Source organism: Antennarius striatus, chromosome 10 (assembly GCF_040054535.1).
Source record: "Antennarius striatus isolate MH-2024 chromosome 10, ASM4005453v1, whole genome shotgun sequence".
Lineage (NCBI taxonomy): Eukaryota > Metazoa > Chordata > Actinopteri > Lophiiformes > Antennariidae > Antennarius > Antennarius striatus.
The window spans coordinates 1,139,169-1,151,947 of NC_090785.1; the positions used below are offsets into that span (position 1 = coordinate 1,139,169).

Here is a 12,779-nt window from a genome sequence, read left to right on the forward strand (position 1 = left end):
TTAGAGTTGGACGCTCCTTTGACAGGACGTAGAGCTCTAATTGGCCAGCAGGGGGCAGAATAACAACATCACACCGACTGGTCCCAGCATGGCGCTGCTCACACTGGTGTGTGTGTGTGTGTGTGTGTGTGTGTGTGTGTGTGTGTGTGTGTGTGTGTGTGTGTGTGTGTGTGTGTGTGTGTGTGTGTGTGTGTGTGTGTGTGTGTGTGTGTGTTTTGCAGTGTTGTACATTATCTGTCCGGAAAGTTTGATGAAGGAGGACACTGAAATATATTTTTGCTTTCATAATAACGTCCTCCTGTTTCTTCATTGACCCTGTTATTGTGTTGGATTCCAAAGCGCTGCTATATTTTAGAGAAAAGACATTCACACTTCGACCAAGTGTGTTTCTAAAAAAGAAAAGAAAAAAATATTTGTGTATATATACATACATATACAGTATATATACGTATATGTATGTGAGTATCTAAACTACTTCATATTTTAACTCAGATTATCTACAAATAAAAACGAAAATATACACTATATTTCTAAAAAATCTAATTTATGTATATTTTATATTAAATATTTTTTATATATTAAAAATAATTTCTATTAATATTCTATTCGTTTTATTTGTATGTATATGATACATGTGCACGTGTGTGCGTTTGTGTGTGTGTATATATATATATATATATATACAGTATATACATATATATATACACACAGTATATGTGTGTATATATACAGTATGTATATATATATATATGTATGTGTGTATGTATATATATATATATATATACACATACACACACTATATATGTATATATACACACATATGACCTATTGAAACTAGGTCAAAATAGTAGTTTAGACTTAGAATCATAAATTATGTTGAGTTGTGGTACCAGTATTTCTGAGCATGACCGTCATCGATCTATCCAATAGTTAAAATCAGTGACGTCAATGTCGACGTCATAACTACAGTACGTACATCTTTTCACGCATCGTTTTATTGTGAAAAGCAGCTCTTATTTTGAAACAAGTAGGAAATGGTGCATCAAGGTCGTCGTCTTGACGAAGAAAGGAGGAGTGCTCCCGCCGGGAGGAACGGATGAGGAACAGGAACGACGAGACAAGCCCCACGCAGGACGCAGAGGAGGAGAAGAACAGGAAGAAGAGGAGGAATAAAAGGAGAAGAGGAGGAAGATGGAGGAAGACAACTAGAAGAAGAAGAGACGAGCCGCCGGGAAACAGTTTGGTTCACTTTGTCTGGAGCTGCCAATCAAACCAGACCCGGAGCCACCGAGGTGCGTCCAGGCCACGCCCCCTCAGGTAAACACTGTTGTGAGCGCGCGTAGGTGTGGGAATGTGTGTAATCCTGTCTGTGACATAATAAGATCACGTGGTCGTGCTCCACAGACTCACCTGGTTGTGGTTTGGACCACATGATCACCTGTGGGGCTTTGAACCAATAACCAGTGGAGGTTGAGTCTGTTCTGTTTTGATGTCTTCTAGTTTTGACGGTGGACTAAAAGTTGTTTTCATTGACAGACAGGTGTGGTTGGGTTCTAATCCCTCAGTTGTGTCTGCAGGTGTCCTACCTGGTTGTATCCCAGCAAACTTTAATTTCAGTGACAGTTAAGTTTGAGATTAGGGTCTGATCCAGTATCAGCTGAGGATCAGGGTTTGGTGACTGAGGGACCTCAGATGGGCGGGGTCAGTTTCAGTTGTTACGCCTCGTTACCGTGGAGACATTTCCTGAACGTTTCCCTCTGGGAGTAGAAGAAGAACTTTGAGATTTGATCTGATCTCTCGTCACCTTTATGGGTCAGACTTGAGCTGAATGCAACTCCGACTTGGGTTCCTTTTGTTTGTCAGAGACATAAATCAAACGTCCCCTCCAGCCAGGTTTGACTCGTGACAGTCAAATCAAAGTAAACGTTGTTTTAAAAGAGAAAAATGTCCAAATCAAAGGGAGAATATGTGTATTTAGGAGGGTTTTTATGTTCTAAATGTTGTCCGAGGACATCCCAGGACCAGCACCGGATCAGGATTGCTAGCGGTTCTGATGGTTGTGGGTCAGAAAACTGGAGGTTCCAGCATCAGACGGTAGGACTGGTCTAAACCTGAGCTATCATCAAGTCTCTGCTCTTCGTCCTCCTTGTCTTTTTTAGGAGGATGGATAAAAGGGGGTCATCAGGAAGTCCCCGCGCCGCCTCGTCTGACTCGCTTCCTGCCTTCACTAATGAGGAGTCGGTTCACCAACGTGATTGGATCTCAGCTTCAGAGGAGGACGGCAGGCAGAGAACAGAGCTAGGCGGTCCACCGTGCTCCCAGAACCAGAGTCCAGTAGAGACCCACCAGACTTCAGTAGAGACTCACCAGAGTCGAGTAGAGACCGACCAGAGTCCAGTAGAGACCCACCAGAGTCCAGTAGAGACTCACCAGAGTCCAGTAGAGACCCACCAGAGTCCAGTAGAGACCCACCAGAGTCCAGTAGAGACCCACCAGAGTCCAGTAGAGACCCACCAGAGTCCAGTAGAGACCCACCAGAGTCCAGTAGAGACTCACCAGAGTCCGGTAGAGACTCACCAGAGTCCGGTAGAGACCCACCAGAGTACAATCCACCGGAGTCCGGTAGAGACCCACCGGAGTCCGGTAGAGACCCACCAGAGTCCGGTAGAGACTCACCAGAGTCCAGTAGAGACTCACCAGAGTCCAGTAGAGACCCACCAGAGTACAATCCACCGGAGTCCGGTAGAGACCCACCGGAGTCCGGTAGAGACCCACCAGAGTCCAGTAGAGACTCACCAGAGTCCAGTAGAGACCCACCAGAGTACAATCCACCGGAGTCCAGTAGAGACCCACCAGAGTCCGGTAGAGACCCACCAGAGTTCATTAAAGACTCATCAGTATCATGAAGAGACTCTCCAGATCCCCAACGTGCCTCCCCAGGACCCTGGACACACCCAGATAGACAAACCGGACCTGGTGGATCTCATCAAATGCACTAACAACAAGGATGACCCCTCAGAACCCGACCAGCTCAAACCAGATCCTCTCCTGACAGACGAACAAAAACTGGTGCGTTCTCCTTCATCCAAAATGCAAGAGACAAAAGATCAACCAGGACGTCCAGGTGAACTAGATCATCATGAACAAGTCGGGTCTGAGGAGCACCAACCCCTGAGGAACCCCATAGACCAGAAGAACCAGGAACCACCTACAGAGAACCCCAGCTCAAACCCGTCTGAGAGACTCCAAATCCACCGAGATCTTCCTCAACTTCAACTCCAGGAGGACCAACCGGCGCCTCCCCAGGCAGCACCATCAATAGTCCATCCAACTGAAACATGCACCACGGCGCCGCCGTCCCAAGCTCCACCCCGGAACACGGAGTGGTTGTCAGAGCAGGTGTGGCCCCACCCTCTGGTCTCTCCTTCAGGAGAACCCAAACTGTGTGGCTTCCTCCAGAAGCAGGGGGGCCCCCTCCGGACCTGGAAGCTGCGCTGGTTCACCTACGAGGGGAAGAACAACCAGCTGTTCTACTACCGAACGCCACAGGACGTGATCCCGCTGGGGCGGGTGGAGCTCCGGAGCTCCACCCTCACCTACCCCCTGAAGGCCGAGAGGGGCACCTTCCACATCAAGACGCCCGAGCGCACCTTCGTTCTGAAGGTAGGGCGTCTCCTAGAGGCTGTCAACACCCATTGGAGTCAAACACCTCTTATTGGTTGGTCACCTTTGCTCCTCCCACCCACACACAGGCGGTGACGCAGGAGCTGATGCTCTATTGGCTGCAGCAGCTTCAGGTGAAACGCTGGCAGCACAGACAGACATCCACCTGTCCCGATCCGACCAATAAGAACGCCACAGGTGAGAACCCAGCAGACCTGCACCAATTAGAGGTCAAGTGGTGTGATGTCACTTCCTGTTACCATCCTATTCCTCCAGCTGGGATTTCGTTGTTGTTTTCCTTCTTGGCTAATCCAGGAATTGGGTGTGTCCTCTATTACCCTCCTCCTCCTCCTCCTCTTCCTCTCGGGGAAAGTTGAAAAATCCACAGGGAAGGACTCGGTTGATGAGTCAAAGTCACTCATTTAAAACTGTTTGACTGCTCAGTTACAGGAGTTTGTTTGTTTGTTTGTTTGTTTGTTTGTTTGTTTGTTTGTTAAAGCCGTCCAGCAGAAGAAAGGGGTGGACTTATCATCATACCTGTGTGGTACCCACACACCTTTGGGTTACTTGATGTCCAAAACCGGTGTGACTCCAGTTTGGACGTGTAAACACATCTTGTTTACTCCGATAACAAACAAAACAACAACAACTAACGACTCCGGTCTGTTTCCACCTGGACAGTCGAGCTGCTGCAGAAATGAGTCACTGGCGGATTAAAAGGTTTCCAGACATCAGCTGATCCAGATTCCAGCCGGCGGAACCAAACCGGTTCAGACTGGTCCCGACCTGAACCGGTTCCAGCTCCAGACCCACTGGTCAAACACACGACTACCAATCTGGTCAATCCTTCCCCTGCATTGTTTAGGTTCACATTCTGTCCACCAGGGGGTGATGTCAGCTGGTTGGTGGTTGCTTTGGTGACGTCAGCTGGTTGGTGGTTGCCATGGTGACGTCAACCACAACAATTCTTCAGCGCTCCAGTTGCTTTTTGTTTGTCTCCCTTGCTCATGGTAGGGGATGGCAGCGCTTGATTGGCTCATGCTGTCAGCCAATCATAGTGCGTCTGCTTTGTGAGAGGTTGAGAAGCCTCTCTGAAGGCGGAGCTAAAACTACTTCCTGAGGGACGTCGTTTGGACCCATCAGAACGTTCCTCCAATCTGGAAACTAATCAGATGTGCTTTGATGAGTGGGCTGGGCAGCAGGAAACAGGAAGTGATGCGTTTCCTGTTGTTGGGTTGTCGTTGATACCATCCCAGACGAAGCCTATTGGACGGGGCGGGGCCAACACCGCCTGATGAGTCTTCTTAATCTGTCATGTCCGAATTAATAACAATCAGTGATCTGGAGATCAGATTATCGGTCAGGCAGGTATTCAGTCTGTCACAGAGTCACATGATGTGGGCGGGGCCACACTCAGCTGTTTGTCAGTCTGCGGAGCAGCTCACCTGGTTCTCAGGTATTCTGTTCCTGTCGTGACTCGTTTCAGCCGCCTGGAGCCAAACCAACGTGAGCGTGAGGAACAGTTTGTCCCGCCGCGTCCAGCGCCTGGCGAGCGTTTGCAGGCTTCTGATTGGCTCTGGGTTCGTGCTGGACGTCATCACCAGTCTGGCTGTTCAGACTGACCTGTTCAGATCATTTCCTGTTTGCTTCCATCTGTTTCCTGAACATGTGGCGTTGGGAATGAGAGCCAAAAATATCTGAACATGGACAACCAATCAGAACACAGGAGCAGGCTGGAGTTTTGATCAGCCAATCAGCTGTAATGATGATGTCATCACTCTAACCATGTTTTCACTATATCCTCTAGAAGCCACGTCTGATCCACATGATTCTGCTCTATGTATTTATTTGTTTGTTTGTTTGTTTTGTTAAGGGTGGTCGTGACATAGGACTGGCTTTCTTTTTTGGCTGAATTCTACTTCCTGTTTCCACAGAGAACTTCCTGCCAATGTTGAAGAGTCCACTGGGTCTGGTGGGGGAGGAGGCGGCCAACGTGTCGTTACAAGGATCGCCGCTCACCAATGTGTCCATCAAACACCCGCTCATCGAGATCCAGTGAGTGAGTGGGTGGGTGGAGCTCTGATGTCACTGTGATGTCACAGCCACAGTGACATCACAGTGACATCACAGTGCCAAAGGGATATCCCTGTGATGTCGAATTGATGTAACTTTGATGTCACTCTGATGTCACAGGGTCACCGTTAAATTTCAAACGCTTCTGTTCTGATGGAGAGACAGGGAAACTACATCTCCCATCAGCCACTGGGCTTCCTGCGACTGACCTGGTTCTTTGTGTGTCCACAGGAACTCGGTCCACTCTCTGCGTAAGAGGCCGTCTCAGGAATGGAGTCAGAGCGTGTTTCATGTCGAGGCACCGCCATGGAGTCCTGCAGACAGCAGCAGCGCCGCAGGTACCAACAAGAACCGAGACCGGTTCTGGGACTGGATGTGGTTGGAACCAGACCGGTTCTGGTTGGACCCAGATCAGTTCTGGATGGACCCAGGACCGGGTCTGTTCCGACTTGGGACCAGTTCTGGTTGGACTTGGACAGGTCCGTCGGGAATCTGGACGTCATGGTTTTCTACCTCTACTTCGTTTGTCTCGTTTTAGTCCCTCCGTCGCCACGGACTCCGGCTGACTGTCCGACTCCGCCCCCTCCTCTCTCATTGGCCGAAGCACCAGCTTCGCCGTCACCCAGCGAGGGCAGAGAGTCACCTTCGCTCTTCGAGAGCCGGAGCAGGAAACTGAAGGCTCGCAGCATGCAGGTTCTCCGCAGAGACACTCTGTCCTCGTCCTCAGACAGGACGTCCCGCCTCCAGCAGGAGAAGCAGATGCTGATGGAGGAAGTCAAAGCTCAGAAGGTGATCGGTTATTGATCCGGGTTGATCAAACCCTTTCCACAACTGAGAGGGATTAGAAATAATTCTCCTTCTCCCATCCAGGAGCTGGTCTGGATCCTCCACAAAGCTTTGGAGGCGTCTCAACTGGAGAAGAGAACCTGTGCAGAGTTCTTGGCGGAGACGGGCGAGCAGGAGCGCCTGGAGCTCCTGCGCCACCGGGAGCGCCAAGCGGTGGACCTGCGAAGTCGTCTGGAGGAGGCCAAGATGGAAGGAGATGCCCTGAGTAGGAGCCTGAGTCAGAAGGACGCTCAAGTGACCGAGCTACAGGAGGAGGTCCGGACGCTGACGGAGACCAACAGAGCCAAGCAGGAGGTGAAGGGGCGGGGCCAGAGGGAGAGGAGGGCCGAGTCGAAATCGATCCATGACGTGACTGAGTCCATTGTTTTCTGTCAGGTGATCATCAAGCTGTCCGATCACGTGAACACCTTTCTGTCCGACCACCAACGGTCGGTGTCGTCGTCTCAGACCTATAAGCAGCTTCAGCAGGACATCGAGGACCTCAAGGTGACCCGCAACCGTTGTCAGCTGAGCCTATCAATCGATCAAACCACCGATCAATCAGAGAGATCAGAAAAGTCAATGCATTCCGTCAAAATACACTGATAGCGTTGATCTAAAGTAGCCAACAAGCTGCTAGTGCCTGACTTCAGGTGAAATCAGTACCTCAGTCTGACCACAGGGGGGAGTCTTGTAAATTTAAACTTCCTGGATCAGGTCCACAATTGGACCTGGATCCAGATCAGAATCTGATGTGTGCTGGATCTGATGGTGGTCCAATCGCAGTGAACGTTATCCATGAAGGTAAAAGATAAAGTCGGATGATTGACCCACAACGTTTAAGAATCAGTTAAAAGCGTCTGGGTTCAGATGGTGATCCTCATCACCACCAGAGTCTCTGGACTGAACCGTCCCACTTTCATTAGAACTTGTTCAGGACCTTCAGAGTCATCAAGACCTTTCGACCTTTAGACCAGTAGACCTGTAGTCTTTTAGACCTGTAGTCCTTTAGACCTGTAGTCCTTTAGTCCTGTTGTCCTTTAGACCAGTAGTCCTGCATTCCTTCGGAGTCGCCCTGCTGGGATTTAACCCTCTACGTGATTGATCAGAATGAGGTAGAAGTTCCTCATGATCATTTGCTGATGATTCAATGTGGCTTTTGTCTCAGCTGGTTTCTGATTGGTTGATTGTGCCTCGTCTCCAGGATGACATTGAAGCTTACAAGACCCAGAACAAGTTCCTGAACTCTGAGATCTACCAGCTAACCAAACTGTGGAGGAACAGCTCTGAGCAGGAGAAGAACCTGATGGTGAAGGTGAGGGCAACTGGGAACACTGGGACCCATGGTCAATGGTCCCGGTCCACCTGTACACTCAGCTCTGTCCTGTCTTCTGATTGGTTGCAGTGTGCCTACCTGGAGGCCAATAACTGCCAGGTGGAGAGCCGTTACCTGGGGGTCCTTCGGCAGCTCCAGGACACCAAGTCTTTGGATCCGAGCCAACGGAAGGCTGTCCAGAAACTGATCGAGGACGCCCTGAAGGGGGAGGTGAAGAGCGTTGTGAAGCTGAACATGGCCAGGTGATGGGGGTGGAACAACGGAGACACCTGAACGTAGGGGCATCACCTGACCTAGTGGTTGTGTCCTCAGTGACCGGGACGAGTACGGCTTCAAGATCATCCCCGACTATGAGGTGGAGGACATGAAGCTGCTCGCCAAGATCCAGGCGCTGGAGATCCGCTCACACAACCTGCTGCACCAGGTGGGACCTTCACCTGTAGCTCTTTAGATGTATAGACCTGTAGATCTGTAGTCCTTTAGACCTGTAGTCCTTTAGACCTGTAGTCCTTTAGACCTGCAGTCCTTTAGACCTGCAGTCCTTTAGACCTGCAGTCCTTTAGACCTGTAGTCCTTTAGACCTGCAGTCCTTTAGACCTGCAGTCCTTTAGACCTGCAGTCCTTTAGACCTGTAGTCCTTTAGACCTGCAGTCCTTTAGACCTGCAGTCCTTTAGACCTGCAGTCCTTTAGACCTGCAGTCCTTTAGACCTGCAGTCCTTTAGACCTGCAGTCCTTTAGACCAGTAGTCCCCAACCTTTTTTGTGCCATGGATCAGTTTTTCAAACAATATGCTGATTGGCTGTTCAGCTCCCTCCTCTTCTCTGATTGGTCTGTTCATGTTTCCAGAGAGGGACTATAAATGGGTCTCATGGGCAAGGAAGGGGGGTGGTAGTTTTGAAGTAACAGTCCTCATATCAATAGATCATTAGCAGGTGTTGATTGAGACACTGCAGGAGGTCACAGGTTCAAATCCCCCTGGTCTTCCCTGCAGGATAGCATGGAGCGCCCCCTGCTGAGTCGCTGGGCTCAGTACCTCGCCGGCCGCTCAGACGACAACCTTTGCCCCTCGCCGGAGCTCAAGAGTCTGCTGCGAGGGGGGATTCCTCAGGAGTACCGCCAGCAGGTGTGGAGCTGGATGGTCCGCACCAGAACCAAGGCCATCAGAGAGCTCCACCCACAGCGCTACCAGCAGGTAAGGAGGTCACATGACGCACATTCCTCCACCCGATTGCTGAGACTCATTCCGCCGCCGCGTCCCCCAGCTGTGCGAGACGAGTCGCACGTCTCCTCACCCGGCCTCCAGACAGATTGAGCTGGACCTCCATCGCACGCTGACAACCAATCAGCACTTCTGCTCACCCTCTAGCCCCGCCCTCCAGCAGCTACGCCGCATCCTGTTGGCTTTCTCCTGGCAAAATCCTACGATTGGCTACTGCCAGGGTCTGAACAGGTACTCACACATCCTGAGATCAAAAAGGGCGGTCTCTCTCTAATCTGATTTGTCGCTGGAAAAGCAGTCACATGACCTGTGACGTCACCTATGTCTCAGGTTAGCGGCCATCTCTCTGCTCGTCCTCCAGAGTGAAGAAGAAGCGTTCTGGTGTTTGGTGGCTGTGGTGGAGGTCATCATGCCTGAGGACTACTACACCAAGAGCCTAGTGGCTTCTCAGGTGAGGAGCCCCGCCCACCTGCTCGTCCGCTCACCTGTTCTTCCGTTCACCTGCCGATGGATGTGTGTATGTCCAGGCCGACCAGCGGGTGCTGAAGGACTTCCTGGTGGAGAAACTTCCCAGGTTGGCGTCGCATTTTGACGAGCACAGCATCGACGTGTCGCTCATCACCTTTAATTGGTTCCTGGTGGCGTTTGTGGAGAGTCTACCCAGCGACATCCTGCTGCCGCTGTGGGACGCCTTCCTGTATGAGGGCACCAAGGTACGCCCGAATGCACCGTCAAAAATGTCACGACTGCTGCCCTCTAGTGGCGATGGGGGGTTAAAGCACCTGATCGACGCTCCAACCGTGGTTTATGTTCCTCACAAAAATAGATTTTCTTTAAGAAAACATGGAATGATGATAATATCAGTGAGTCAGTTCCACTCGGAGCTTCTGACAGGTGGGTTTCCTGTGGATCTGCATTGCAGGTGATCTTCAGGTACGCCCTGGCAGTCTTCAAGTACAAAGAGGACGACATCCTGAAGATCAACGACAGTGTGGAAATCTACCAGTACCTCCGCTTCTTCACCAAGACCATCTCTGACGGCAGGTAAAGACTCACCCGGTCTGACTGCAGGTAAAGACTCACTCAGTCTGCCTGCAGGTAAAGACTCACCCGGTCTGACGGCAGGTAAAGACTCACCCAGTCTGACTGCAGGTAAAGACTCACCCGGTCTGACAGCTGGTAAAGACTCACCTGGTGAGTTTTTACTTGAGGGCAGGTAAAGACTCACCCGGTCTGAGGGCAGGGAAAGACTCACCTGGTCTGACAGCAGGTAAAGACTCACCCGGTCTGATGGCAGATAAAGACTCATCTGGTCTGATGCCAGGTAAAGACTCGTCTGAGGGCAGGTAAAGACTCGTCTGAGGGCAGGTAAAGACTCACCCGGTCTGACGACTGGTAAAGACTCACCTTGTCTGATGACAGGTATAGACTCATAGATGTACCATCTAGCTTCCGTTAGCATGTCCAGTAGTCCAACTTTTTGTGTGATGGTTAGCATCTCCCTCTATTCTGGGTGCTACCACAGGTGCCTTTAAGGTGCAGAACGTTTGTTGAGAAGAAAACTCAAACATTCCGTGTGAACCTGCGTGTGTTCGGCTCTGCAGGAAGTTGACCAACATCGCCTTCACGGACATGAACCCGTTCCCCAGACGCCTGCTGAGGAACCGGCGAGCGTTCCACCTGGACCGCCTTCAGGGGGAGCTGCAGGACCTGGAGGAGCGGCAGAAGGCCTTTTTGACGGAGAGCACCGAACGCAAAGACAAAGAGCTGGACGTGGCCGTCAGCGAGGATGACGAGGATTTGTGACCGCCGAAGGTTCATCACTGCTGGTTCGGATCGAAGACACTAACCAGTCAGAAACACAACGCAAACCAAGTTGTAAGAGTTTATCCTTTAACAAAAACCCGTGAAACAGTAAGTGATAATGTTATGAGAGATTATCTGTGTGCAGTCTGCATCTTATTATGGGATATGTTGCCCCTTGTTTACCTTCACAGAGATCATGCAGGCAGCACCTTTTTGGTCTCTATGGACCGGACTTGGTTGTTTTATTTTTACAAATTCCTGAGAAGATTCCCAAAGCATTTCAAACACACTAACTCAGAGACACGTCATGTTTTTAGATTTTATTATCACAGATTTTGCCTCTTTTATATGATACAAAAAACACTGACACAAAGTCTAATGAAACCTCATTTTTTTAGTTCAGGACTGTAAACTTTAAACTCCATTTTCACTGTTTATATCAAGTGTCTGTAACTGGACTCTTAACTTGTGACCTGATTAAAAATCTCATCCTTGACTAGTTATTAAGTTTCATGGCAATCAGGGTTGGTCCTCCGGTCCACAAGGGGGCAATGTCCCGGTCAAATACTGAATGAATCTAGAAGATTAAGACCATGTTTGATAGCATAAAAGTTAATTCCCCGATAGCAGCTCTATGTGTAGCATGTTTGCTAACTGTGCAGCTAATGTTAGCAGGTCTGCTAACAGTCCACCATCAGTTTCGTGAGGACCAAAGGTAAAGGAACTGAACACCAGGCACCAAAATCCATTTAGACGCTGACACACCTGATCCGTTTCATTGACAAACACTCCTGAACAATTAGCACATTTTATTAATTATCCTCACGCTGTTTGTTCACACAAACGTTTACTTTGTCGGTCAACACTACCTTAATTCAAAGCTGAATTATTTTTTTATTGTTTTTTTAAGGGTATTTTCAAGTAAATAGTCTGCAATGTGAAGTTAAAGCCAATGCTGAAGCTAAGCTAGCTATGGTTGACTGTATAGGTTGGACATTGTTAGCTCATTAGCCGTAGCACCTTTCCCTCCGCTGCCCCTCTTCTTCCTCCAGAGATAAACTACACTTGGCTTCGCCGCTATATTAGTGACATGCTAATGTTTTGGTTTTACTCAGAGCTAACATCTGGCTAACAAACATAATGATATACCATTTGCATTTCACTCTTTTTGATCTGGTTGTATAAATTAGCATCATGTTTAACAGATGGCTCAATTTAACAGTGTTAGCTTTCTCTGCGCCAAATTATCTTCTTGAAGAATCCCTCCGTTTCCTCAGATAGCATTGTTAGCTCCCTGCTAATGGTCTGACCTTGAGTCTTGTTTTGTCTTGCATGAGTTTCAGATGCTGATGAAATTTGAAGTTACACATAAACTGGGGGAATTGCCAAGTAAGAAAAGGTCATACAAATGCTAGCGTAAGCTAATCTATTTTAATTTTGGCTGATGTACATTATGCTGACAAAAAAAGTCTTGCTATAATATTGTCTGGTTATGTTCCTGTACTCTGAAATATTAAATATTTAAAGTGCTGAATTTATTTTTGTCATCAGACTAAGTGTTAATCCAAAATGTTTATCAAAAGTGACACATTTAAATTTAAAGTTAGCATGTGCAAAAAACAGGAAAGAGGAAATTATTCTTTACAGCAAACATATAGAAATAATCTGGTTATTGGTGTATCTTAAACCAGATATGTTGTGAATTAATTTTAAGTTAATTCACAACATAAATCATTAAAGTTGCCACCACTTTAATGGAAATGACCAGGAGTCGTGAAAAATATTTATACTATAAGGTGAAACAATAAATAAATAAAAATTCAGGCATGGATTGAAATTTTCTATTTTATTATTTT

General features: G+C 48.6%; 1 protein-coding gene across 2 annotated transcripts; it reads left to right on the plus strand.

Moving 5' to 3' along the window:
- Positions 1–1,068: 1,068 nt before the first annotated feature.
- Positions 1,069–12,732, plus strand: tbc1d2 (TBC1 domain family, member 2). Of its 2 annotated transcripts, XM_068325841.1 has the most exons (17): positions 1,069–1,317; positions 2,160–3,663; positions 3,753–3,861; positions 5,598–5,718; positions 5,968–6,074; positions 6,275–6,525; positions 6,607–6,876; positions 6,958–7,068; positions 7,766–7,876; positions 7,967–8,139; positions 8,210–8,321; positions 8,890–9,090; positions 9,161–9,348; positions 9,448–9,568; positions 9,645–9,830; positions 10,040–10,161; positions 10,722–12,732. In XM_068325841.1, exons 1-17 carry the CDS (start codon positions 1,097–1,099, stop codon positions 10,921–10,923), a joined length of 4,110 nt encoding a protein of 1,369 aa, XP_068181942.1. In that variant the 5' UTR covers positions 1,069–1,096; the 3' UTR covers positions 10,924–12,732. The 2 variants fall into 2 exon arrangements, with proteins under 2 accessions (XP_068181942.1, XP_068181943.1); XM_068325842.1 differs by lacking the exons at positions 10,040–10,161; positions 10,722–12,732 and having other exon boundaries at positions 9,479–9,568; positions 9,645–9,782.
- The last annotated feature ends 47 nt before the right edge of the window (positions 12,733–12,779 follow it).

Bases quoted from the DNA above. Each gene is read 5' to 3' on its own strand.
- tbc1d2 (XM_068325841.1), top strand. From the start codon at position 1,097: ATGAGGAACAGGAACGACGAGACAAGCCCCACGCAGGACGCAGAGGAG. The intron at 8,322-8,889 runs GTGGGACCTTCA...TCTTCCCTGCAG, and splicing joins CACACAACCTGCTGCACCAG to GATAGCATGGAGCGCCCCCT. The intron at 9,349-9,447 runs GTACTCACACAT...CCTATGTCTCAG, and splicing joins TACTGCCAGGGTCTGAACAG to GTTAGCGGCCATCTCTCTGC.